General features: G+C 49.4%; 1 protein-coding gene and 1 long non-coding RNA gene across 4 annotated transcripts in view; one reads left to right on the top strand and one right to left on the bottom strand.

Moving 5' to 3' along the window:
* Window positions 1–27,090, top strand: part of ADGRD1 (adhesion G protein-coupled receptor D1) — a 158,290-nt gene that overhangs the window by 40,645 nt on the left and 90,555 nt on the right. For all 3 annotated transcript variants that reach the window (XM_058531223.1, XM_058531222.1, XM_058531224.1), the window contains 3 exons: window positions 983–1,093; window positions 1,834–1,909; window positions 11,040–11,181. In XM_058531223.1, coding sequence (XP_058387206.1) covers window positions 983–1,093; window positions 1,834–1,909; window positions 11,040–11,181 — 329 coding nt within the window. The remainder of the gene's footprint in view (window positions 1–982; window positions 1,094–1,833; window positions 1,910–11,039; window positions 11,182–27,090) is intronic.
* Window positions 63–2,533, bottom strand: LOC131398082 (uncharacterized). Its single transcript, XR_009216825.1, has 3 exons — window positions 2,454–2,533; window positions 1,219–1,336; window positions 63–887 (listed from the first exon to the last, which is right to left on the bottom strand). It is a non-coding gene; the product is annotated as an uncharacterized LOC131398082 (long non-coding RNA).

The following is a 27,090-nucleotide window of genomic DNA, read 5'->3' as shown; positions in this document are numbered from 1 at the left end:
AGCCGTGCAGGCAGCAGAGGCAGGAGGCCGGGGAGCACAGCCGTTTGTTGGATTTTGCTCCACTCCGGCCCTGCGTTCTCTCGCGAGACACAAATCAACGTGGTGCCTCACACACCGTTAGCTCAGATAAACCTGTCTGTTTTCCTAAACTGTGTTGCTTTATGCAAAATTACATTTGGGAGGAAGACAGAGTTAGAATCAGGGCGGATGTGTCCAGCCATGATGCGTACAGAGGTCCGTGTGAGCATTTGATGGCAACTTGGGGGTCAATTCATCTTGTGCAACCAACGTTTCAGTTCAGAACAGGAGTCGAGAAGCAGCAGCTCCTTCAAGTGTCTGTGGGGTGAAAGGTGCAAAACCAGGTTTCTTAGAGTTAGCTGGAGGCTTGGCCCACATCGCTTCCGAGATGACTGTCATACAGTCTCGTACAGGCAGACATCACGGCCCTTCGCTTTCAGATGTCTGGATCTAGGAGCACTGTAACACTCCTGCTTTACCACAAGGGCCAGACTCTGGAAAATCAGCTTCAGCTGACCCACAGACGTTAGTTTTAGTGGGGTCCCCGTGCCGTGACGCATTCTCCTGGTGTCTAGAAGACTAGTGTTAGGTGTTTCATTTTCCTGTGTCTCTTGGGGTCCCCGGGGCTTGGAGAGGCAGCCCCCCTCGGCACACGGGGTCACCGCACGATTGAACGCAGACAGGCAGTAACTGAGGCATTGAGGGCTGAGGGCAGCTGTCAGGGAAGGAGGGTCACCTCAGGCCGAGAGTCCCCACTGTGTGTGGCCGGATGGACGTGAGAGCCGCGTGGTTGCAGTTCCTTCCCTGGACTCTTGTTTTTTCAGGTCCTTGTTTTCTGAAGGTAATTACAGTCTCCAGGGGAGCTTGTTCTGTTAGAAAAAGCCAAAGCAGATGGGGTTTTACAGCCCGAATTCCTGGGCCATGCAGTTTACTGACGAGCTTCCTCTCTCTGGCTTGCTCTCAGAGTTCTCGGTGGCCAAACTCCTGCCCAAGACCATGAATTCCTCCCACTACCGCTTCCCGGCCCAGGGGCAGAGCTACATTGAGATTCCGCACGAGGCTTTCCGCAGCCCAGGTGAGTGCAGCTGCGGACCCGGCAGCCCAGGACCCTCTGGCTGGGGAGGGAGGGACTCAGGGCTTCTTCTCAGGAGCCCTCGGCCAGCGGCTGCCCAGCTGAGGTGCTGCCCACCGGCCCCTCACCTGTTCCTGCGGGAGCGGCTCTGGGCCAGGTTTCTGTCCTCGGGAACACGGTGCATCATCGGATGTTCACTCATAATGCTGATTCCAAGCCCACTCCAGCCTACTCAACTGGATCAGCCTGGGAATCGGCATTTTAGACAGGCCCTCCGGGTGATTCTGGTCCACCACGAAGGACATGGTGTGTCGCCCCCAAGTCTGCACAGCTCCTCATTAGCCAAATATGAATAGATGTGGCCATCTCCCCTCCCACCCCAGGGTGGCCTCAGGTCAGGGGGTTTGTCTGCTGAGGGGCCCCAGGTTCTACTCCCTTGCAGTTTGAAGTCAAGTTTTGTAACGAATGAGCAGCCAAGGGGACCCCGATTACTCTCTCTGACTCCAGGAGCACCACCAGAGGCCCAGGCGGCTCTGGCCATTTTTGCCGCAGTGACTGTCACCCTGGTCCCTTGAAAAGTGAATGTGCCCCGAGTGCCCCTCACTTTCTTCTCCCCTGAGGAGCTGCCCCCAGTGCTCGGGTGTGAGGGTCTGCACTGCGCACTGCCGGGCTGGGGGCCTTGGGTTTCTCCTGCTTGTCACTGGGCATGTTGACAGGCGCCCCCGACCCTCTGCTTTCCCCAGGCTGGACCATCATCGTGGGCCTTCTCTACCACAGAATGCACTATTACTTGAACAACATCCCGCCAGCCAATACCAAGTGAGTCTCTCGGGGTCACACAGCATGGAGTGGGAGTGGGCGTGTATGTGCTTGTTTGCTGGGGGGCTGACCACTGTGACGCCCCCACCTCCCCGCCATCACAGCCATACGCAACATCGTATCGGGGAACTTGCCATGATGCCAACACCTGGCGCTTCGCTATTAGAGCAAGGAGCTGCCACCGCCCCTTGAAGACACGCAGGAACTCCTACACTGTGGGCTCAGTGAGCCCCAGGGGCAGGCTGATAGTGCAGTGGTCAGGAGCACAGGCTGGGTGACTGTCTCAACCCGGCCTGGAAGTAACTGTGTGACCTGGGACAAGTGACTTAACCGCTCTGAGCCTCAGTTTCCACTTCTGTACAATGGGAAGACAGCAACACGTGCCTACATTAGTCAGGACTGAGTTGGATACATCAGTTTAAGCAGAAGGCCAGGGGACTAAGGGCTCATGAGACTTAGAAGGGCAGGAGTATGTTGGCTTCAGGCACAACTGGACCCAGGCACCCAGAGGATGCCATCTAGGCCTGGTCTCTCTGTCTCCTACCTCTGCTCTTCTCTGTGATGGCTCATGTCCAGGCAGGCCTCTCCATACAGGCATGGCTGGCTCTGGTAGCTTCAGGCCCACGTGGGTTTGGATCCTAACATCTCAGAAGGAGAGCAATCCTTTTTCCTGAATGCACCCGTGAAAAGCCAGGGAGAGCTGCGATTGGCCCGCTTGGGTATTGTGCCCATCCTGGCCCCCCAATCATGGTGGCCAGAGGATCCTGCTCTCTCATTGGACAGGTCTGCTCACATGACATCCTGTGGAAAACCAGGGAGGGCTGCGATTGGCCCGCTTGGGTCATGTGCCCATCCTGGCCCCCCAATCGTGGTGGCCAGAGGATGCTGCTCTCTCATTGGCCAAGTGTGCCCACGTGTGGGAACCAACGAGGTTGTTTCCTGTGGAAAACCCATCCTGGCCCCTAGTCATGGTGGTCAGAGGATCCTGCTGTCTCCTTGGCCAGGTCTGCTCATAGGATCCCCTCATACTTAGGGGTGGGTCAGCCCTACTCAGACCACAGGGAGGGGCTGGTTCCCCCAAGGAGAGGTTAGAGGAGGCAGAGATGTCATGGGAGGGCTCCACTCCTCCTCTTTCCTGGGGTCCCTGGCAGGGGGCAGGGAGGCAGAGCCAAGGCCGTGCAGAGGAAGTGCCAACAGGTGTGGGCCCGAGGGATGTGTCTCTGCAGTTAGAGTTTGAGGGTGAAGCCGTGTCTGACGGCAGCATATCTGCCCCCACTGGGGCTTTGCGGAGGGCAGCAGGAGGCTCTTGTCCATCTCTGTTCCCTGGCGGCTGGCACAGTGCCTGGCCCAGAGCAGGGGCTTGGAAAAGGTGCCTGGAGAGCGCAGCATCTCAGAAGGAGCCACACAGCACCTCCACCAGGGCCTTGAGGAGGCTCCGCTTCCCTCCCCTGCTGGGACTGAGCCTGGGAAAGCCGCTGGTATGAGGAAGGGCGTTCCTGCAAGTTCTGCAAGGAACTACGGGGGTGAGTTCCAGATGCTGGCCCTACAGCTGGGGCTTAGATTCATCCGTGATGGAAAGCAGGCAGCAGCGTCTACTGCCTACAGATAGACGATAAATACCTTCTGATAGTGCAAATACCTGAGCCCTGATATCATGTGTTTCTCAGATGGCGCTCCTCTCCCGTCGCCGGGATGGGGGGAAACAGCTCCTGGTCCTAGACCTTTGGGGGGAGGGTGGAGCAGGGAAGAAGGCGGTGGTGGTACTGCTGTAGACCTGCAGGGAGAGCCGTCTTCTGGGTCCGCGTGCCCTGGGGAAGGCTGTGCTCGGACAAGTTCCCTGGTAACTACGGAAGGGGGGGCTTGTCGCTCTTTGTGCGGGAGTTCCAGAATTCTTCAGAGAAATCGTCAGAGGAAAATGAGATCTCTTTTCCTCTGAAAGATGCCTTCTCAACTATTTGGGGAAACTTTCTCCAAACCTGGGATTATGAATGAAAAATGGACCCATCCTTGGCCCTTCTGTATTTATTTATAGCTCTCACTGCTGAAGATTCAGACTGAAATGGATTTTTCAGTGAAATACTTGAAATGTGTATTTATGAGGTATAGCTGAGCCCTTCTGTGGGCCAGGGGTCAGAACGAGCAAGAGAATGGGGTTTGTACTACTATCTGCAGCTCCCCTTCCCCCTGAAAAAGAAAAGGCAGAGCTGCTGGTTACAGAGTCGGCACATGCACACGTTTCAGAGGATAATTCTTGGTGACCAAGTCGAATCAGGACTCAAGCCAGGTGGCAGCAAACTTTTTCATAAAGGGCCAGATAGTAAATATTTTCAGCTTAACAGGCCATGATGTCTCTGTCACAACTACTTCCAGTCTGCTCTGGAAGCGTGAGAGCAGCCCCTGACAATGTGCACAGGAATGGGAGTGGCTGTGTGCCAGTAAAACTTTATTTACAAAACCAGGCGGCTGACCAGGCCTCTATTTGCACAGCCCTGCTCCGCCCGCTCGGTGTCAGCGCTAGCAGCGGCCGGGGGAGAGGCCGCATGGGCCCTGCTTCGGGGAGTCCAAGGCCGCGCTGGAAGCCTGGCAGATGGGGCTCCGGTCCCTCTGTCCCAAGGGCTTCGGCCTTCCCCTCCCCTCCGCCGTCCTCACTGCCCAGGTGTCCACAGAGAGGGACTCAGAAGCCTCAGGACCCAGTCACCCTGCTTGGCTCCCCCTTCTCCTGCAGATGGGGGCTCTGCGACCGCACGGGCAGAAGTGCCCCCCTCACAGCTCCCTACCTGTTCGCCTTAGCACCCAGTGACCTGTGAACTCTGTCAGCAGCCAATTTCAGTGCTCAGTTGTTTTCCTGAAGTCAAAACAGAGTTATTTTGCAATGATGAGGACATATTTTTCGTGTTGAATTTTCAGCTCAGGTGAAGTTCTCAAGTCAGCACTTAATGCAAAGGTGTCTTGTTGTCAACATTAACCTTGAAAAAAATCACCCACCCAGCTCATCAAGTACAGGCCCCGTATTTGTCGTGTTCACTTCTGCAGTGTAGACTAGGTCAGAGGAGGGCACGGGGTGGGCTGTACCAACAGTGCACTTGCCTTTACAACTGACTTCCTTCCGTTTGAGTATCATGTACTGTAATCTTCGCACATCCTTGGTTCTTTGTGAGAGTGAAAGGACGCAGGGGAATCGTAATGTCCTTTACATCGCCCTGTCGGGGTGGAGTCAGCATATGAATTTAATGCACGAAGACGAGGGTGAGGGCTGGGTGAGCTCTCCATCTCCACGCCAAGCCCTGGGGAGACTGCTCCAGGGGCCCGAGTGATGACTGCCCGGGGGCGCCTCTGACCGGCCACAGGTCCTGGGGGATTAGCCTGTCCCTGCTAGGCTGCCTGGATGTGCCGCCTTCGAGTCTCGCTCTCCCTGGCCCCGTAACGATGGGGACTGTTCGGCTCTTATGGATGCTCACACTGTGCCAGGTGAGCAACTGGGGCAGCCGGTTCCTTACCATGGGGCCGGGGTTGGAGTGGGCAGGGACAGTAGAGTCGCCTGCTCCCACTCCTCCTCCATAGACGGGTCCAGGACCAGAGAAGGGACGGGGCTGCAAGGCCGCCGGCTGGCAGAGGCGGGGCTGTGACTCAAGTCTCTGGGTTTCAGCGTCTCGTTGACCGACTATCACGTGCTTCAGAAGGCTAAGTTCCCGGAGGTTTTGACTTGGCTTAAATGTCTGCACTTGTCATTCTTTATGGAGTAATGCCAGCCAATCGAGGCAGGAGGGAGGACAGTCAGAAAGTCACCATCTGCAGCTCTCATGTGGTCATGATTCGGGCAAAATCATCAGCGGACGTTAGTACCACAGGGTGAGGCATAGTCGGGGAAGGGTTATTCAGAGTTATTCATGCCGCCCCAAGGGTACTTGTTAATTACATGTGAGACAGGTACCCGAGCGTGGAGACAGGTGTCAGGTGGCACTTCAACCAACTGGTCACCCTCGACATCGTCAGCCGTGGACACATCGATGTCCTGTGTCGCCGATGTGGAGCAGGGGGAACAGTTAACACGGCCTGAGGGGTCATCCTGCCCCAGACCATGACCTGAGGCTCCTTGTGAGCAAACAGTCACACAAATCTAAAGGAAGGCACGTTCTGGAAAACTTCGGTTTGGACCACTGAATGTCCATGCCAGGAAAGAAAAAGGAGCAGGGAAAGTTCCAAACGAGAGGAGACTGAGGAAATGTGGCGGGATCTTTCCCTTGGTCAGAAAGGAGCAGAGCTCTGAGGGACACGGTGGGGACAGTGGGACATCTGACTGTTAAATTCCTGAGCGCGACGAGTGCACAATGGCCATGTAGGCGGCAGTGTTTGTTTTCAGAAGGTACCCGTTAGTTAGGGGAAGATTGTCAGGATATACTTTCTAACTGTTCAGCAAAAAAGAAAGAGTGTGTGTGTGTGTGTGTGTGTGTGTGTGTGTATAGAGTGTGAGTTTGCTGGGTAAAGCGAATGTGGCAAGATGGAAGGAGCTGGGAAACAGGTGAAGAGTGTAAGTGTGTTCACTGTAGTGCGTGTAGCAGATTTTCTGTCGGCTGGACTGTTTCACGAGACACAGTGAAAAGCACAGGTCCCAGCTCAGGCAGGGAGTGTCTTTCTTGCAGTTTCCTCTGGAAGGTCCTTGCTGCAGCACTTGATGCAGAGGACTCAGCTCTCTGAGCAGCGGGAGAGCCCATGGAAGTCGCCTTCCTTATCCTGGTGGATGTTCTGTCTGAATCCACCCGAGGCTGCGCGTCTCACTAGAGAATTCTCTCAAGTCGCTCCAAGATCACCCTCATGGATGTCATGATATGAAGCATCTCTCACAAGATTCCGAGTTTCCTTTGCGTGGTGTTCCAGGGTACCGTGGACCCTCGCCTCTGACGGTCAGCGAGCGCGCCGCTCTCTGACAGACGGGTGAGGATAGACCCCAGGGTTCAGCAGGAAGCTGTGGTCCAGTGGGAACTAGTTACAAAAGCAGCTCATTCACTAGGGAATATTTTCTTCTTTGATTTTTTTACTTCCCTACACAGCTTGGTTACCCGTGGGGACTTCATTGTACTCTACACGGTCTCTTCACACTGCCCCTTGTCCTGGTCCACGTGTGCTGACTTCTGCTGCCCGAGCGCCAGAGCTCAGCTCACATGTGCCGGGAAGTCCCAGTGTTTCCCTTGCAGATTTCAGGACCCCCCGGTCTACCCCTAAGAGTCCTGTCGTCTGAAATCCTCTCTGTCTTTGACTGCAGGAGGGGATGACCAGCAGGGTGGTCTGGGCTCAGATGTGTTGAGATATGTGAAGATCGCCAAGCTTGACCTCGGCTCGTACCAGTCAGGTCCCCCAGGGGCCGGGTGGGTGATTTGGGGAAGTGTAATTAATCGAGGGGCTGTTGGCAAAGGTGTGGTCAGAGTGTGGGACAGTCAATCCCAAGTGGTAGACAGCCCAGTCTCCAAGTGTTACTGCTCCAGAGATAACAGATTTTTAAAAATCAGATCTGGGTCAGATTTATGAAAACAAAGTGAAACCCTTATTAACATTTAGGTATCAGAGAGATTGAATGAAATCATTAAAAAAACCCCCTTTTTATTATGAAAAATTTAAAGTTCTGTAAAAACAGGGAGATGGTCATCCCCCGGTTACAGCAGTTACTAACCGATGGCCGTCTGTGCTTTGTCCGTACATCCTGCTCCCTCGCCCGGGCCCCTCCAGTTATTTTGAGGCAAATCTCTGACAGCAAATAGTAGTTTAATCTGTAAATATTTAGTCTCTATTTTTAAAAGATAAAGAGTCTTAAGAAATACAGAGTAACTACATGCCATTATCAGACCTGAAAAATAAACTGTGATTTCTTAGTCCATCTGATAGCTTGTCATTGTTGACTTGGGTGGGTTGTGCTGAGGCTGTGGACCACTCCCGGCCAGAGACCCTGGCCTGGCACCAGGCGCCCTCTCTGCGGGGCCAACCCGGCCAGAAGTCAGGGCCTCACTTGTCTGCATGAGACAAGTCTGAGTCACTGGAGACCATCAGTGTAAACCTGCCCGTATTTGGGCAATTGCTCTCTTTCAGAGTAAAAATGCCCCTAAGGAGGCCACGTAGTCCATTGGCCTCGTCTTGATTTGGTGAGTCTGGTGGCAGTTCCCATTGAAATGCAGTGATTACCGAACCACGTCTGGTCGAATCCACGGGTTCCTGGCATGGAATCCAGGAATCCACTCTGGCCTTGCTTTAGTCTGTGGATAGAAAGTTCTCCTTTAATTTTTTCCATATGTTTTCCTTATGACTTTGATCTAAGTCATCATTGTCTGCCTGTGAGTAGATTCATTCAGTCATTCATTCATCCATCCAACACACATTTATTGAGCCCCTCTCATGCGTCAGGCGTGGTTCTAGGAGCTGGGAGGGCAGAGAACAAAATGGAGAATCCAGGCCTGAGAGGGCTTACATTCCAGTGGGAGACGATGGCCAACAGGACCACTGTTAGAGGGAAAGGAGGAGGGAGTGACAAATGATGCTGACATTTAGGGTCTTATGCTCAGGGATCCGATTTTTTATGCTGGCTAATGTGACAGTCCTGATTTTTTCTAGAAAAATTATTTCTGTTTGGTGGCATGCATACACGATGAGTTCATGGAGCTCTGCAGAGGGACATGTGACCCCGAGGTATTGGGACACCTGACATGGGTGAGAGTGGGTCTGGGCGGACATTGGGCTGAGCTAAGGAACCTCCTCACTCCCTGGAGTCTCTGGAATTGCTCTGCTGGTCGAGGTGGGCCAGGCCACTGGGGACCAGGCCTCTCTGTCTTGGACCTGATTTGGTCCCCGGTGACATCGAGCTGATGTTCACTCTCTATTGCAGTGGCCAAACCCCACGCATCCTCAGTGGGGTGACATCACCCCATGGGTGAAGATTGGTTTTGGGGGCAAAGAGTCTGAGATAGTACAGTGGTTTGTGGCTCTGCAAAGAGGCACAGAACACAAGCAGATATACTGTATCTCTGCAGTATGGAAATTTCATGGGGGGCGTTGGTTAGGATAAAAATGTCTAAAAAGACTCTTTAGGGGGATATCATGAAAAAATGGTTGAGAAACGCTGAGTGATACTTTCTTTTCAGGGCTTTCTTTTCTTTTTAATTTGTGTGTCTTATTCCACGTGTGTCTTCTAGCTTTTGGTTTGGATCAACGAAATTTTCATTTAGAAGAGTACTCAGAATAATCAGACTTAATGTGGTTAAGGGAGGCTTTCTGAGTTTACGGTGGCTCCTCGGGCTTTCAACCTGCATGACACTCGCAGGCCCGAGGGGTCAGTGACTGTTTTGCTGCAGCCCCAGGTACTGGGCGATGTTCTGTAGGAAATACCCTCTCGCTCCAAGGAAGGAGCCGTTAGGGAATTATTTCTCTATGGTGTTAGGTTTGTAGACATTTCATATCTACCACTCCAGGAATATTTCTGAGTGCTTCTGGGGGCCTACTTTTTTTCAGGGACACGTGTAAGGGGACTTTGTGCAGAGGCGGGGTGACAGGCTGCGTGGGCCCCATTGGCTCTTCCCCAGGACAGCATCACTGAATACGGTGTTAGAGTCTAGCGATTAGGTAAAACTAGTTGAGGGAGGAAGAGGATGGTGCACCCAGCTCCCAGAGACCTGTTAGATGCTATGAGGACGATTCTATGGGCATCCACACATGTAAGACGCAGAATCCTCCGTCAGGCTTTGGGGAACAAAGAGGAGGCACACGAGGTCCGGATTAGGCAAGAAACAAGCAGATGACTGGGTGACCTGAGTGGGGGCCAGATGACTCACGTCTCAGGCATTCTAGCGTCGCGTCCAAAATTCAGATTCATGCGGCAGACGCTTGCTGGTGACCTTCTGCACGCCAGGCAGGGCTAGGGTTAGGGTGAGGCACACAGGCGTCTAGGACACAGAATTCAGAGAGGCGCTCATTCCTGGAGTCATTCGAATGCCACATGTGCCAGATCCATGTGAGCACCTCCTCAAATCCTGCACCCCAGGTTCCTTGCTTGCCTCACCCAAGTCCTGGCCCTGAATATCATTTCAACCTCGTAACTCCACGAGACAAGTACCATATATGTCAGTTAGGATATTTTTGATTGAGTTGCAAGTGATAGAAAACCCAGCCTGTGCTGTTTTAAGCAAAAGAGGAGTTTATTGGGTCATGTACGCTGAAAGGTGCGTGGCCACACTGGCTTCAGGAACAGCTTGATCCAGCATCCAGTTGATGTCACTTGGCTCCATCCCAGGTCTTCCTTGGGGTGGGCTCCCTTCTTGGTCTGTCTCTCCCCTCATGATTGTAAGCGGCTGCCAGGACCTCATCCTTCAGGGCTGACATGTAGCAGAGAGAAGTGAGAATCTGTGACCCAGCATTTTCTGTCTGAATCTTGTTGCATCTCGTTGGATTTTGCTGGATCCTGTGCTTACTTCTGAACAATCACTGTGGCCTGGGAATGCCGTGCATGATTGATTCAGGCCTGGATGGCAGGGTTTACTCCTGAGCCGAGGATGGAGTCAACAACAAAGCACATGAGCTGGGAGTGCGGAAGGTAGTGGTCGCCTAGAGGGAAACTGAGGGGCCTTTATCAGAAGAAGAGTGAACGGATACTGGGCGGGAAGACAACAAGTGTCCACCACACTGCTCTTCATCACACCGTTTTATAATTAGGGAGGTGAAAGTTCAGACAGGGTAAGTCACTTGCCTGAGGCCACACAGCAGAGTAAGTGGAATTGCTGAGATTCAAACCCTTTGTTTTGACCTTCCTGTTCTTCCCACTCCCTGGGCTGTCTCCCGCTTCTTCTACGGGATCATAAACTCTGTGAGGTCGAGGGCCCCGTCTCCCCTGTGGTACTGGCATCAAACCTTAAAGAGAGCAGGCACTGAATGACAGAATTCACGCTGCAGAGTCAGAACACGGCGTAGGAGGCCTCATCTCCAGGTGCCCGCGCCAAGCCTCAGAGAACAGCGGGTGCTGGGTGATAGAAACCACAATTCCATCCAAAAAAGAGTCCAGTTGCAAAAATATCAGGCTTACGTTAAATTCTAAACCCTGGTTCTAGCGGCCTGCCCCCTTTTTCCGTTTTGTAGTAATTTTTCACTTCTTTCCAAGGATTGCTGAGGCGGCGAATTACCAAGACTGCCTGCTGTCAGCCACCAGCTTCCTCATCTCCCTGGAGGTGTCCCCGCCGCCCGCACTCTCCCGGAACCTGTCGGGCTCCCCGCTGGTCACCGTCCGTCTCAGGCACAAGCTGGTGAGTCCCGGCGAGTTCTCCGTGTTTCTGTCCTTTGATGTGGTTTCGCACGGAGGGGCATCTGTTGTCTGTATATGAATCTCAGACGGCGTTGGTGCTGCCCAAGTTGGCTTTTTCTCTCCCGAGAGTTCCTTCTCTGGGGATTATTTCTGGTGGCTTTCAGGATTGGTCTCATGGTGTGGACGTTGCGTAAAAAGGCCCCGGAGACTGGAGGGGGCTCCCAGAGCTGCGTGTGCAGGGCCCGTGGGTATTTCTGATTTACAGTAAATGTTCTTTGTGGAGGAGGGGCATAAATCGGCCGGTTTTTGTTTATCTTGATAACAGCCGTTATTGAGATGAAGAACTTTGTTCTGAGAAACACTGTAGAGCCCAGAATGGACCATTTTTTCACTTTTGTTCTGAGTGATGACTGTTGATCCTGCCACGTCGTGGCTTTGCCTCCCGAGCGCTCACTGTGTCTGTGTCAGCAGAAGGAATGACGAGGGTATGGGGACACAGATGTGCTATGCCCTTTGAAGAAGCGCAGCTTTTCCTGTGCCAGGATTATGGCCTGAGATATGGTGTTCCTTCAGCACCTGAGGGTTGTGATTTTTCAAGGAATTTATTAAAGACCTGGAGATATTTTTGGTCGTTTGAAGTCATGCTAAACACATTTCCCTCCAGGATTTCCATTCCGTCCTGCTCTATCCCGTTCCGCCAACATTGACTGAAGGCCCACCGTGTGCCGGCCCCGTGTTCGGAGCCTCTCTTATGGTCCACGTGTAATTGTCTCTTCATCCCCTCCTCAGAGCAGACGTGGAGGCGCGTCAGGACATCATCCTTAGTCTCCCTGCAGCCCCTGGCTCCCCTGCCCACACCCCTCCGTCCCCACACATTCGAGCCCCTTCTTGGTTCCCTGAGAACCCAATGGGCTACCCACATCTTTGGCCGTGTCCACATTCTCTGTGCCCCCAGGCAGCTCCACGGACCACTTTCACCCTTCCCTCTCACTGGTTTCTCACCGGCCCTCTCGTCATTCCCTCCTTTCTTGGGGAAAGATGTTTTCCTCCTCTTTTTCAGAGCTAACCTTTCTTCAAGAACCTTCCTTCCCCTCTGCCTCCCTCGGGCCCTGAGCTCTCTGTGGGTTCCATCCCTCCCTCTCCACCAATCCTTTCCATCTGCCTGCAAACAGTTCCCACCTGAGAATGCCCCCATCACCCTCTCTTTCTCTCTCTTTTTGAAAATCACAAAACATTAAAAAAATTTTTTTAATTGTTGTAAAATATACATAACATAAAATTTACCATCTTAACCATTTTTAAGTGTACAGTTCAGTGGCATCAGGTACATTGACGTTGTTGTGCAGCCATCACCGCCATCCATCTCCAGAACTATTTTCATCTTATAAAACTGAAACTCTGCCCCTGTTAAACACCCACTGCCCCTCCCCTCCCAGCCCCTGGTGCCCACCTTCTACTTTCTCTCTCTTTGGATTTGACTCCTCTATGGACTTCCTATGAGTGGAATCATAGAGCGTTTGTCTTTTTGTGACTGGCTGATTTCACTTGGCATCGTGTCCTCAAGGCTCATCTATGTTGTAGTGTGTGTGTCAGAATTTCCTCCTTTTTAAGGCTAAATAATATTCCATTTTCATATCCATCAAGTATATGTTTTCTGTGTGGACCACATCTTGTTCATCCACCCGTCTATCGATGGACACTTGGGGGCTCCCACCTTTTGGCTCTCATGAGTAACGCTGCCGTGAACATGGGTGTGCAGATATCTCTTCAAGACCTGCTTTCAGTCCTTTTGGGTGTGTACCCAGAAGTGGCGTGGCTGGGTCACAGGTTCTAGGGGTCTGCCGTGTGACACTGTGCCTCTGCACTCTTTGAACTACTGAAAATCGATTTTCAAACCGCAAAACTGTTCTCAAGTGTCCAGAGACCTCGGCTTCCCCAGGCCAGGGCCCTTCCCTTTTCGATCTCCCTTGTCTTTGATGCGTGGACAGCATCAGACCCCGTTGACGCCTGTGCCCCCCACAGGGCCTGTCCCCACCCCACTTGGCTTCCAGGACATGTCTCTCCCCGGCCCACCACCGTCCCTGACGGCCCCGTGTCCACTGCATCCCCACACCAGGTATTCCTTGAGCTCCTCCGCATGGATGTTTACTTCTCTAAATTCGTGGAAATGCCGTGATTTCAGCCACCACCTCCATACAGGTGTCACTGGTGACCATAGCCACGTCTTCCCCTTGGCCTCCACCCTGAGCTCCTGTTTCCAGGCTCCAGGTGCCCAGCGTGGGCACGTCCCCCACGCCTGCTCTTCCTCTGTGCCCCGTCTTCCTCCCCTCTGGAGCCTTGGTGCCATCCTGGGTTCCTGGTCTTTGCGCTCTTCGCAGGACCAGCTGTGACCTTACTTTCAGAGTGTTCCTCGCACGTGCCGCCTCCCTCAATCCCTCCCCTGCTGCAGAGGCTTCTTGCCAATCTGGTTCTGCCAGGGCTAGAAGCTTCCTGCCTGTTCTCCCTGCTTCATTCTCAGCAGGTTCCCAGACTCACCTTCCAGGAACACAGACCAGGCGGTCTTACTCACCTATTTAAAATCTTTCAGAGACTCAGGTTTCCCTGAGGAAAGATTTAAACTCTGGGCCTGACGGTCAGATCTCTAGCGGACCCTTCCAATCCCACTTTCCACAGGAGCCTTCCTCCAGCAGAGTGGAACTCTTGCTGTCCTTCGAAGTCCCAGGCCCGGCTGGCCACTCCGTCTTTGTGTGTGCCCCTGTCCTAGTCTGGAAGGCCTTACCCCCACGTCTCTGGGGCCCAGCCCACCACCTCCGCCGAGCCCTCGCTGGTCTTCCCAGACAAAAGCGCCCCTTCCTCCCCGCCGTCCTTGCACTCTACTGGTACCACGTCCGAGGACCGTATGTTACAATTATTTGTGCAAATCGACAATCTCTTCAGCCAGCCTGTGTGTTTCTTGAGAAGCTGCCCCGGACCTAGTGTAGAATCATTTATCCTTTCCTCACAAAAGCCTTGCATTGAGCTCTGGCACAGAGCAGGGGCTCAATAAACATTTGTGGATTGGATGCTGAGTGGTCAGCCGCAGCATATATGCAGCCTTGTCCCAGAGCTGTGTTGTTGTTTGTGTATATTTGTGTGACTTCTCGTTCTATGGAGGGAATGCTCGTCGCTGGGGCGGAGGCCTGTCCCCTGCTACCTTTGTGAGAATGCCACTAAGCAGGAGGATGAGCTCCGTGGGCTCAGCTGTGTTGGAAATTTGGTTCTGGCATGAGGCAGAGGCGTTTTTAGTGCTTCTACAGTGAGAGTGCTATAATGCAGCACGGAGCTAGTGCCGCTCTGTCGTCAGGGTGTGGGAAGGCAGAGAAGGCTTCTCTTGAGAGACTCTGGAGCTGGTGTGTGTTTGAGCTGGAAGTTGCCTGGTGAAGGGGGAACCTGTGGGTCACAGCAGATGTCGGGGCCGGGCTGTGCCTGGGCTGGGGGTGCTGAGGAGCGGGTCCTGAGACTGAGGCATGAGACAGCGCAGGAAGGGGAGGGAGGTGCTGAGGGTGGAAGACTCGTGGCTCAAATGCTGGGCTTTGTGGTGTCCAAACACCCAGTGTGTTCACGCGTGCACATATGTGCCCACACGCACGTACCCACAGACACACACACCAGACCCAGCACGCGCACGCACACACACACGCACACCCCGTCCTTGTGAGACCAGGCTGGTGTGAGCCTTGGGGTCTGAAGAGTGGGAAGTGATTTTGTTTTATTATCATGGTTCCCTCCCATCGCCCTCTGACGGGGCCTGTCTCTGGGGACTTGACTGTCAGGACCCCTCGTCTGCTCTCCCACCCAGGCAGCCCATCCCTCCGCGGTTCCCCTTCCTCAAAACGGGGCTGCCCCACCTTCTGCCCCACAGAACCCTCGCCTCCCCCACCATCCCCCCATGACCCTGCTGCAGAACACCCTTCCCCGCGATGCCGCCCCATCCAAACTGTACTTTAGAGGGTGGGTCCTTCTAGAGCCTTCCAAGGAGACTTTTCAACCAAGGAGACAAAAAGTGACGCAGTGCCGCGGGTCAGCGGGCCTGCTCACTGGTCTTCCTACTCAGCCCATTTCTTCAGTGATGTTCTGCCATCCGTTTATCTCATGCCATGAGGATCCCTATGTTAAAAAAACAATCTCGGGCCGGCCCTAATGGCCTGGTGGTTAAGTTCAGTGCGCTCCGCCTCTGCAACCCGGGTTCGGTTCCCGGATGCGGACCTACACCGCTCTGTTAGCAGCCATGCTGTGCTGGTGGTCCACAAACTAAAAAATAGAGGAAGATTGGCACAGATGTTAGCTCAGGGCGAATTTTCCTCAACAAAAACAAAAAAACCCGAAAAAAACCAAACTCATTATTTTCTTAGGAAACCAACTCGAGTCAGTTACTGGTCCAAAAAAAGAAAAAAACAAACCAGAGTCCTCTCGCCTGATACCGAGGGGCTTCGCTTTGAGACCCCAGTGCTCGTTATGGTTCCATGTGGGCCTGCGGGCGGGACCGGGTCAGACAGATGGTGACGGCCAGTGTGGCGGGGCTCCTGCTCTCTAAGCGTCTTGTTCAGAACCTCCTGGCACTGAGCCCTCGCATCAGAGCCCAGTATTCAGACGCCATCGCAGTGTGTTGCTATTTTTACATTCTTTGCTCCCCAAACCATCAATAATCCAGCTTCTGACCCCTGTCCCCTGGCCGACCCCAGTGGTGCCAATTGGAGGCGTCGGCCTCTGCCAACCGGCTCCTGGTGCTCCTCCCAGCGTCCTGTCCGGCTCCGGCGAGCCCGTCGAACTGCGACCTTTCCCAGCTCAGACCACGCACTGGGCAGCGCGGCGGCTGGTTAGATGCTGTTTCGATCGACTGTCCAGTTGAGGGGGATGGAAACGGAGAGCAGACCACACCGCCCCTGAGACGTTACCAAGGGCCCCGGCCCGAGTCTATAGGCAGCTCCCCGCCGTGCTTGCTCTCCCCGTAGCAGGTGCCAGAGTCTTCTGACTTGAAGACGGGCCAGAAATTGCGGTGTTCTGGTCAGTGAAAATTGCTCACAGCGTTTAATCAGAATCAAGATTGAACTGTCACCTGTCTCTGGTCAATGAAAATGAAAACTTTGCTTCCCTAGAAGGAGGCAAGGCCCGAGAGAAGTGGATTCTTTGGAAACTTTGAGAATTAGAAAACCAAAAATAAGTATCTCCAGGAGCTAAGTGCTGTCAGTTTTGATTGCTGTTGTCTAGAATTCATTCATCAAACGGGCTTTTGTGCATACAACTTTCAGTCCCACAGACAGGCCATCAGTCAGGACTGTCACAATGTTTGGAAGGCATTGAGTCCAACGACGGTCCTGGCTGATGTTCCAGCAGGAGGACTCCAGGAACTGTCCCAAATGGAAGGTCGCCCCTTGTGCACGTTCTGACATCACCCCTGGGGACCGAGCTGGGTGCAGCGACAGGACGTGGTCAGAGCACAGGCTGTGCCGTCTGCAGAGACATGGGGGCTCCGGCTCGTGACTGCCCCGCTCCCCTCAGCAGTGAGCCAGCGGGAGCTGCCGCGGCTGCGATGCAGGGGGAAGCCAGGCAGGGCTGGGGACAGCGGTCACTGGCTCAGAGGCTCCAGGTAGAGTGGCTGCTTTGCCATTCACAGTGGGAACCTGGTGTGGAAGGGACTGGAGTTGCCCATCTGCAGTCGTTTCAGAGTAAGAGCGATGTAGGCAGTAGTGAAGAAACATCTGCATCATGAAAGGATGAGAGGTGAACACGAGGGTGTGATTTGTCCTCCGCGTGCTTGCTCATCCGCTCACACATTCAGTCGTTCGTTCATTCCGCATATCTCAGCCGTGTGACCTCGGGGGTGCGATCAGCCCTCTGCCTCCATTTGGATGTTGGGAAGATGGGGTCATAACACTTGCCATGGGTTAGTCGGCTCTTGTTCAGTTTGTGGTCTTCGTTACCAGAACAGAAACCGACCTTGGCTAACTTTAGCAAAGAGGGTGTTCCAGAAGGACACCTCGTAGCTCACAGGATTGAGGGGGACTCAGCTCACGGTGGTCAGGGCCAGGCGGGGGCTGGTGGTGTCAGTTCAGCCCTGCGAGGTGAGTGGGTGCTGCCTCTGTGTCTGTGCCTGTGTCCCCTATTCAAGACGCAAAGCCCCAGGAGAGAGCGAGGGTGTCAGTTGGCCTGTGTGGGTCGTGTGCCCACCCAGAGGGTGGTGGGATGTAGGTTTAGATCCCCTGGGATCACACACGTGGGGCTGGGACCTGAGGGAGGAACGCCTGCCGAGGGCATGCACCATGCACCATGACAACTGCCCCGTGTAAATGTGAGATGCAGCTCCCCAAGCTGTGGACCACGCATACCAGAAGCACCGACAAATTCTATAACCCAGACTTCCATCTGAGTCTCAAAGATGTCCATGGTGCTTGTGGACAAGGCTCCGAGGGCAGCCTCCGGCTCTCTCCTGTGGAGTGCTGGGTCCCGTTGCCTCCAGGATCTGGCACTTTCTCAAAACCAGGTGCTGCATTCCGGCGGGGCTCAGCGGGCCGGGCCTGGAGCCGCGCAGCGTGAGAACGTGGCGTCGGGCACGGGTGCTTTTGGTCCCGAGATTCAGAGTGTGTGATCCGGCTTCCTCAGGGGTATTGCCACAACTTCTAATTTTTGAAGGGAAGCCATAAATCTGGATTTAAAATTATATGCCTGGATTTGTATTGTTGGCAGCTAATTCAAATTTGCTTTTAACATTGTCAGCCAAAATATATCTCTGAGTTGAATTCGGCCAGTAGGTCACCAGTTTACAACCTCTGTTTTTTGAATCTTTTTATTTGAAATGATTTTAAACTTAAAGAAGAATTGCAAAATAGGACAGATTTCCCATCTTATCCTCATGTTAATCTTTTAAAGTCCAATTATTGAAACCAGGAAGTTAGTGGTGATAGTAACTAACCTAGAGCCGTGTTTTGAATGTCCTCGGTTTTCCCATTTAGGGTTTTCGTGTCCAGGCTCTCATCGGGCTCTCACAGCATTCGTGTCTCCCTGGCTCCTTCTGTCCATGAGGCTCTTCGCCTCTTTGTCTTTCACGACCGTGACACTTTGAAGAGTCCAGGCCAGTTGTTTTACAGAACATCCCTCAACTTGGGGTCATCTGAGGTTTTCTCAGGATTAGGTGGAGCAGATGAGTCTTTGACAAGAAGTGAGATTGTGCCTTTCTAATTGCATCATATCAGGCCTTCTTGGTCTCCTGGGGCTGCCATAACAAAGTCCCACAAAGGGTGCAGCTTAGAGCACAGATATTTATTCCTCGCAGTTCTAGAGGCTGGAAGTCCGAGATCCAGGTGTTGGTGGGTTGGTTCCTCCTGAGGCCTCTCTCTGTGGTGTGTAGACGGCTGTCTTCTCTCTCTGTGTCTTCATGTGGTTGTCCCTCTGTGAGTGTCTGTGTCCTGATCTTCTCTTCTTATAAGGACATCAGTTCTATTGGATTAGGGCCCACTGGTATGGCCTCATTTACCTTACTTACCTCTTTAAGGTGAGTTAAAGGACCCCATCTCCAAATACAGTCCCATCCTGAGGTCCTGGGGGTTAGGACTCCAGCATATGAATTTGGGGGGGTGGAGGACACAATTCTGTCTGTAACACAGTCTGTACAGGATGTTGTTTATTATCACTGGCGATGCTCACTGTGATCACTTGGTCGAGGTGGTGTCTGCCAGGTTTATCCACTAAAAGAAGTTATTGTTTTTCCCTTTGCAGATTATAAGTGTCTTGTGGGGGAGATACCATGAAACAACATACTGTACTTTATCTCGTTTCTCTTTACCCTTTATTTCTCCACGAATTTTAGCTTCCACTGATGGCTGCTGCCTGCAAAATGATTACTGTGGTGTTTGCCTAATGGTGATTTTGTATTTCCATCATTCCTTCTGCATTTGTTAATTGGAATTCTAAGACAAGGACAAATTGTTATTCATGTATTCAGTTAGTTATTTATATCAATATGGCTCGGGTATTTACTTCATTCCACAGGTTGTAATCCAGTGCTATCATTATGTATTTTGTTGTTCAAATTGTCCTTGCTTTGACCATTGGGAGCTCTCCCCCGTTGGCTCCTGTGTCCCTTTGATATATCTTCCTCGTTTTTTTGAGTCCTTCCTTACTTTCTGGCATTAAAGATAGTCTAGGTTCATGGAATCAACTGTTTTTCCAAGGAGCCCTGGTTCGTTTTGTTGGAGAATGGTGTTTAGAAACGAGGATCTGGGGTGCTCATTGCTACTTGGGTGTCACTGCTTCTCGATCCTCCGAGCAGGCAGAGCTGAGAATATACGTGTGTACTCACACAAGCAAACACACACATCTATATGTTTATCTGTATCTATCCATCTGTACGTGTGTGCGTGTGTGTGTTAAAAAATGTGAGTTCATTCTGACAGCCGGTTCCAATCTGAGACAGCTGGATTCATTGGATTCGTTTCCTTATGCCTTTCTTTCTCTAAAAGTTAGAAACCTGGCCCTCATTATTCTCAATACTTATCTGTTTGAGCCCGGTACACATGTAGAGGAGTTCCAGAATTGCTAACCCACACCCCTGTGGGAGCAGAGGCGCTTACTGGAGGACAGTATTCGTTCAGTCTCTTCGTCTTCACCTTATACTGTGCAGTTGAAATGCCGTTCTCCAAAGTTACCTAGGTTGGTTCTTTTCTTCCCCATTCCCTTCGGAGGGTTTTATGAGTCATTTGTGATACAGTTAGATTCCCTGTGGTTGTTTGTATTCCACTGTGGGCACACCCCAATTCTAGTCTGTTACATAGTCCTGAGGGTCCAGTCTACACAGGCAGGTGTGCTCAGAGGAGTGGTGCCTCCCTACCCCACCCCCCGCAGCTTGCATCCCTCGTTCTTTCCACTCCCTCCCCACCCATGCCCTCTAGGTAAGCAGTGCTCTTAGTTTCTGGTTTTTCCTTTCTGTCTTTCTTTTGTGCCAAAGGACTAGATACACATATGTTTTCTCACATCTCCTTCTTTCTTCCACGAAGGGTGGTGTGCTATTCTGCACCTTGAAGTTTTTCCACTTCACAGTGTATCCTGGAAGTCAATCTAAACCCGTTCATGGAGATCATCCACATTTTTTACAGCTGCATAGTACTCCACTGGGTGGATTTACTCAACCATCATGTGGTTTATTCAACTCCTCTTATGCATATGGAATTTGAGTTGCTTCCAATATTTCACAATTACCATTTGTTGGAGTGAATGACTCTGTGTGTCTGTATTTTCCTGTTGTGAGAGGTAGAGCCTCTATTCTTGGTTCTCCAGAAAGCTTGTGTCTATTTGCAAATGGACCCCTCCCCGGGGCCTGCTTCCTTCCTCCCTTGTTTTGCCCCCTGGCATGCTCAGGGGCCGTGGAGTGACGACAGCAAAGAGAATGAGAAGAACGTCAATCTCTACAAATGAGACCACTCTGAGAACGACGCTTCTAGCCAGATGCCTTCCCCTTGACCTCTCCTGTGATCCATGTGTGTGTTTAACTCAGTTCTGGAGATAGAGCGTCATGAGCTGTCAACCACAGGGACTACAGAATGGACCTTACAGACTGAACATCTCACTACCGGTATCTTCCAGGTGAATAGTGGTTTGGGGAGCAGCTAAGCCTAGAATTAGCCGCCCCCGAATGACAGCCCATTCCTGCCCCACAGTGGGGAGGCCCAGGGAAGGGGTGGGTGAAGGAAACAGGTGCAGACAGCTCTGCTGGCCGGGTGAGCCCGTGTTCTCTGTGACCCAGGTCCTGGCTGGACGGAGGTGGGGAATGGCCTCAAGTGGTGTTGAAAGCCGCTAGGTTTCAGGAATGGCTGGCAAATCTGCATCTGATGAAATGGAGTGTTGTTGTGCTTTTGGAAACACATTTTTTTTCCCCTAAGGACATGGTTCAGCCTTCCAGACAGGAGAACCTAAGGAGAGAGTGTTCAGAGGGGCATCTCTTTGTTCAAGAAGGTTCTGAGCAGAGGCTCTCTGTGACACTGTCTTTCTCTGGTCGTTGGTGCTTTCTTGTCACAGGAGTGTCTTGACGGGTCCAGAAGACGGTGTGAGCACTGGGGGATGCCAGTCTTCCAGAAACACTTCTTATAGCTTCCCCACTGCAGCTTGAACTCTGGGCTCTGCGGCCCTTGGTGCGATCACTGGGCATTTTACAGAAATCTACATTTTTGTCTTCTGTGAGGTCAGACAGGTGCCGGTTTAGAAACCAGAGAAAAAGAAAGGGTGGATTAAAACGCAATTCCTGTCTTAATGGCTGGTTACTGGAGCTATTTTTAAAAAAGAAAGTTTTTGAGTAAAGACTCTTGTCTTGAAGAGAGGTGGGGAGGAATTTGTATCATTCCAGCAGAGGACAGTAATTGAGGGTTGTGGTAGCCCAGCATTCTCCGGGGTTTGGGGTTTTGCTTTTGAAGGTCGCCTTTTACATTTCAGAGGACGTTTTTGGAGGCATACTTTTCTGAGTTAAAATGATTCATCCCATGGGAAGCATTTTTCGTGGAGGCCTCACGGTGGGCTGTGTGGGGTGAGCGGGAGCCCAGAAAAAACGTGGGGGGCACCCAGATGGTCTCTCCCTTTGCAGAGGGAAGCGTGGCGCAGAGGCTGCAACCGTTTCGTTCTGACAATGGGGCCAAGGCCTTGAGGCACAGTGTAGGGTGCGGGCTCCAAGGGGTCTCCAGGGGATGGTGGTAGCAGGCCCGTCCCAGGCCTGTGCCAAGGAAAGCCCACCAAAGGTGCCGGCCCACGTTCCTGGGACACGTGATGGTATTGTTCAGTCCATTTTCTTTTTTTTTTGTTGTTAATTTTTTATTTATTGCAGTAACATTGGTTTATAACGTTGTGTAAATTTCAGGTGTACATCATTATACTTCTATTTCTGCATAGATTACATCATGTACACCACCCAAATACTAATTACAACCCATCACCACACACATGTGCCAAATTATCCCTTTCACCCTCCCCCCTCCCCCCTTCCCCTTTGGTAACCACCAATCCAATCTCTGTCTCTATGTGTTTGTTTGTTGTTGTTATTATCTACTACTTAATGAAGGAAATCATACGGTATTTGACGTTCTCCCTCTGACTTATTTCGCTTTGCATAATACCCTCAGTGTCCATCCATGTTGTCACAAATGGCTGAATTTCATCGTTTCTTATGGCTGAGTAGTATTCCATTGTGTATATATGCCACATCTTCTTTATCCATTCGTCCCTTGATGGGCACTTAGGTTGCTTCCAAGTCTTGGCTATTGTGAATAATGCTGCAATGAACACAGGGGTGCATGTATCTTTATGCAATGGTGTTTTCAAGTTCTTTGGATAAATACCCAGCAGTGGAACAGCTGGATCATATGGTAGTTCTATCCTTGATTTTTTGAGGAATCTCCACACTGTTTTACATAGTGGCTGCACCAGTTTGCACTCCCACCAGCAGTGTATGAGAGTTCCCCTCTCTTCACATCCTCTCCAACATATGTTGTTTCCTGTCTTGTTAATTATAGCCATTCTGACGGGCGTGAGGTGATATCTCATTGTAGTTTTGATTTGCATTTCCCTGATAGTTAATGATTTTGAACATCTTTTCATGTGTCTGTTGGCCATCTGTATATCTTCTTTGGAGAAATGTCTGTTCAGGTCTTTTGCCCATTTTTTAATTGGGTTGTTAGTTTTTTTGTTGTTGAGATGCATGAGTTCTGTATATATTTTGGAGATTAAGCCCTTATCAGATGTATGGTTTGCAAATATCCTCTCCCAATTGTTAGGTTGTCTTTTCGTTTTGTTGATGGTTTCCTTTGCTGTGCAGAAGCTTTTTAGTTTGATGTAGTCCCATTTGTTTATTTTTTCTATTGTTTCTCTTGCCTCATCAGACATGGTGCTTGAAAATGTGTTGCTAAGACTGATGTCAAAGAGCGTACTGCCTATGTTTTCTTCTAGAAGTTTCATAGTTATAGGTCTTACCTTCAAGTCTTTAATCCATTTGGAGTTAATTTTTGTGTATGGTGTAAGGTAAGGGTCTACTTTCATTTTTTTGCATGTGGCTATCCAGTTTTCCCAACACCATTTGTTTAAGAGACTTTCTTTTCTCCATTGTATGTTCTTGGCTCCTTTGTCAAAGATTAGCTGTCCATAGATGTGTGGGTTTATTTCTGGGCTTTCGATTTTATTCCATTGATCTGTGTGTCTGTTTTTGTGCCAGTACCATGCTGTTTTGGTTACTATAGCTTTGTAGTATATTTTGAAATCAGGGAGTGTGATACCTCCAGCTTTGTTCTTTTTTCTCAGGATTCCTTTAGCTATTCGGGGTCTTTTGTTGTTCCACATAAATTTTAGGATTCTTTGTTCTATTACTGTGAAAAATGTTGTTGGAACTTTGATAGGGATTGCATTGAATCTATAGATTGCTTTAGGAAGTATGGACATCTTAACTATGTTAATTCTTCCAATCCAAGAGCACGGAATATCTTTCCATTTCTTTGTGTCGTCTTCAATTTCTTTCAGAAATGTTTTATAGTTTTCGGTGTACAGATCTTTCACCTCTTTGGTTAAGTTTATTCCTAGGTATTTTATTCTTTTTGTTGCAATTGTAAATGGGATGGTATTCTTAATTTCTCTTTCTGCTACTTCATTGTTAGTGTATAGAAATGCAACTGATTTTTGTATGTTGATTTTGTATCCTGCAACTTTACCGTATTCATTTATTACTTCTAAAAGTTTTCTGGTGGATTCTTTAGGGTTTTCTGTATATAAAATCATGTCATCTGCAAATAGTGACAGTTTCACTTCTTCTTTTCCAATTTGGATCCCTTTTATTTCTTTCTCTTGCCTGATTGCTCTGGCTAGGACTTCCAGTACTATGTTAAATAGGAGTGGTGAGAGTGGGGTTCCTGTTCTTAGAGGGATAGCTTTCAGTTTTTCACCATTGAGGATGATATTAGCCGTGGGTTTGTCATATATGGTCTTTATTATGTTGAGGTACTTTCCTTCTATACCCATTTTATTCAGAGTTTTTATCATAAATGGATGCTGTATCTTGTCAAATGCTTTCTCTGCATCTATTGAGATGATCATGTGATTTTTATTCTTCATTTTATTAATGTGGTGTATTACGTTGATTGATTTGCAAATGTTAAACCATCCCTGCATACTTGGAATAAATCCCATTTGATCATGGTGTATAATCTTTTTAACGTATTGTGGTATGCAATTTGCTAGTATTTTGTTGAGGATTTTTGCATCGACGTTCATCAGTGATATTGGCCTGTAATTTTCTTTTTTTGTGTTGTCCTTGTCTGGTTTTGGTATCAGGGTAGTGTCGGCTTCATAGAATGAGTTAGGGAGCTTCCCCCTCTCCTCAATTTTTTGGAAGAGTTTGAGAAGGATAGGTATTAAGTCTTCTTTGAATGTTTGGTAGAATTCAGCAGGGAAGCTGTCTGGTCCTGGACTTTTGTTTTGGGGGAGGTTTTTGATTCCTGTTTCCATCTCCTTACTGGTGATTGGTCTATTCAAATTCTCTACTTCTTCTTGATCCAGTTTTGGAAGGTTGTATGATTCTAAGAACTTATCCATTTCTTCCAGATTGTCGAATTGGTTGGCATATAGCTTTTCATAGTTTTCTCTTGTAATCTTTTGTATTTCTGAGGTGTCTGTTGTAATTTCTCCTCTTTCATTCCTGATTTTACTTATTTGTGCCTTCTCTCTTTTTTTCTTGGTGAGTCTAGCTAAAGTTTGTCAATTTTGTTGATCTTTTCAAAGAATCAGCTGTTGGTTTTATTAATTTTTTCTATTTTTTTTTTTGGTCTCTATTTCATTTATTTCTGCTCTGATTTTTATGACTTCCCTTCTTCTACTGATTTTGGGCTTTGTTTGTTCTTCTTTTTCCAGTTCCGTTAGGTGCATTGTTAGATTGTTTATTTGAGATTTTTCTTGTTTATTGAGATAGGCCGGTATCGCTATCCTTCCCTCTCAGAACTGCTTTTGCTGTATCCCATAAATTCTGGCATGTCGTATTTTCATTTTCATTTGTCTCTAGGTGTTTTTTTATTTCTTCTTTGATTTCTTCATTGACCCAGTCATTGTTCAGTAGCATTTTGTTTAATCTCCACGTATTTGTGGCTTTTCTGATTTTCTTCCTATAGTTGATTTCTAGTTTCATACCGTTGTGGTCAGAAAAGATACTTGGTATTATTTCAATCTTCTTAAATTTATGGAGACTTGTTTTGTGGCCTAATATGTGATCAATCCTGGAGAATGTTGCATGTGGATTTGAAAAGAACATGTATTCTTCGGTTTTTGGATGGAATGCTCTGTATATATCTACTAGGTCCATCTGTTCTAGTGTGTCATTTAAGGCCAATATTTCCTTATTAATTTTCTGTTTGGATGATCTATCCGTTGGTGTAAGTGAAGTGTTAAAGTCCCCTACTATTATTGTGTTACTGTCTATTTCTGTTTTTATGTCTGTTAATAATTGCTTTATATATTTAGGTGCACCTACATTGGGTGCATAGATATTTACAAGTGTTATATCTTCTTGTTGGATTGTTCCCTTGATCATTATGTAATGCCCTTCTTTGTCTCTTTTTACAGTTTTTGTTTTAAAGTCTATTTTGTCTGATATGAGTACTGCTACCCCAGCTTTCTTTTCATTGCCATCTGCGTGGAGTATCTTTTTCCATCCCTTCACTTTCAGTTTATGAGTGTCTTTAGGTCTGAAGTGTGTCTCTTGTATGCAGCATATATATGGGTCTTGTTTTTTTATCCATTCAGCCACCCTATGCCTTTTAATTGGAGCATTTAGTCTATTGATGTTTAAAGCAGCTATTGATAAGTATGTACTTACTGCCATTTTTTAACTTTTTTTTTTCCTCAGTGTTGTAGTAGTCCTTCTCTCTTCCTTTCTTCTTCTCTACAGAATTGATGGTCTCTTTAGTTTGACCTCTGTCTGAAAGCTCTACTCTTTAACTCCCCTCCTCCCTCCTTTTATGTTTTTGATGTCATACCTAACCTCTTTTTTATGCATTTGTATCTATTACGTTCTCATCATGGAATATGTTCTTCTCTTTTTCCCTTAAATCAGTCCCTTTAACATTTCTCATAGCACTGGTTTCTTGTTGACAAACTCCTTTAATTTTTGCTTGTCTGGGAAAATTTTGATCTCTCCTTCCATTTTGAATGATAACCTTGCTGGGTAGAGTATTCTTGGCTGTAAGTTTTTTCCTTTTAGCACTTTGAATATATCGTGCCATTCTCTTCTAGCCTGTAAGGTTTCTGCTGAGAAGTCAGCTGATAACCTTATGGGGTTTCCTTTGTATGTAACTTGACTTTCTTTTGCGGCTTTTAGGATTCTCTCTTTATCTTTAATTCTGGACATTTTGATTATGATGTGTCTGGGTGTGGGCCTCTTTGGGTTTATCTTGTTTGGGGCTCTCTATGCTTTCTGTACCTGGATGTCTGTTTCCTTCCTTAGGTTAGGGAAGTTTTCATCTATTATTTCTTGAAATAGATTCTCTGCCCCTTTGTCTCGCTCTTCTCCTTCCGGGACAACTATAACACAGATGTTAGTGCGCTTGATGTTGTCCCAGAGGTCCCTTAGATGGTCCTCACTCTTTTTAATTCTTTTCTCTTTTACCTGTTCAGCTTGGGTAATTTCTTCTAGTATTTCGTCCAGCTCGCATATCCGTTCTTCTGTATCCTCTACTCTGCTTTTGAGTCCCTCTAGTGAATTTTTCATTTCCAGTATTGTATTCTTCATTTCTGATTGGTTCTTTTTTATATCTTCCATTACTTTGTTGACATTCTCACTGAGTTCATCTATTCTTCTCCCCAGATCAGTGAGCATCCTTAACACTCTTAGTTTGAACTCTCTGTCGGGTAGGTTGCTCAT

Source organism: Diceros bicornis, chromosome 35, assembly GCF_020826845.1.
Source record: "Diceros bicornis minor isolate mBicDic1 chromosome 35, mDicBic1.mat.cur, whole genome shotgun sequence".
Lineage (NCBI taxonomy): Eukaryota > Metazoa > Chordata > Mammalia > Perissodactyla > Rhinocerotidae > Diceros > Diceros bicornis.
The sequence above is the reverse complement of the archived record's forward strand: the minus strand, read 5'-3'. Positions and strand labels throughout refer to the sequence as shown.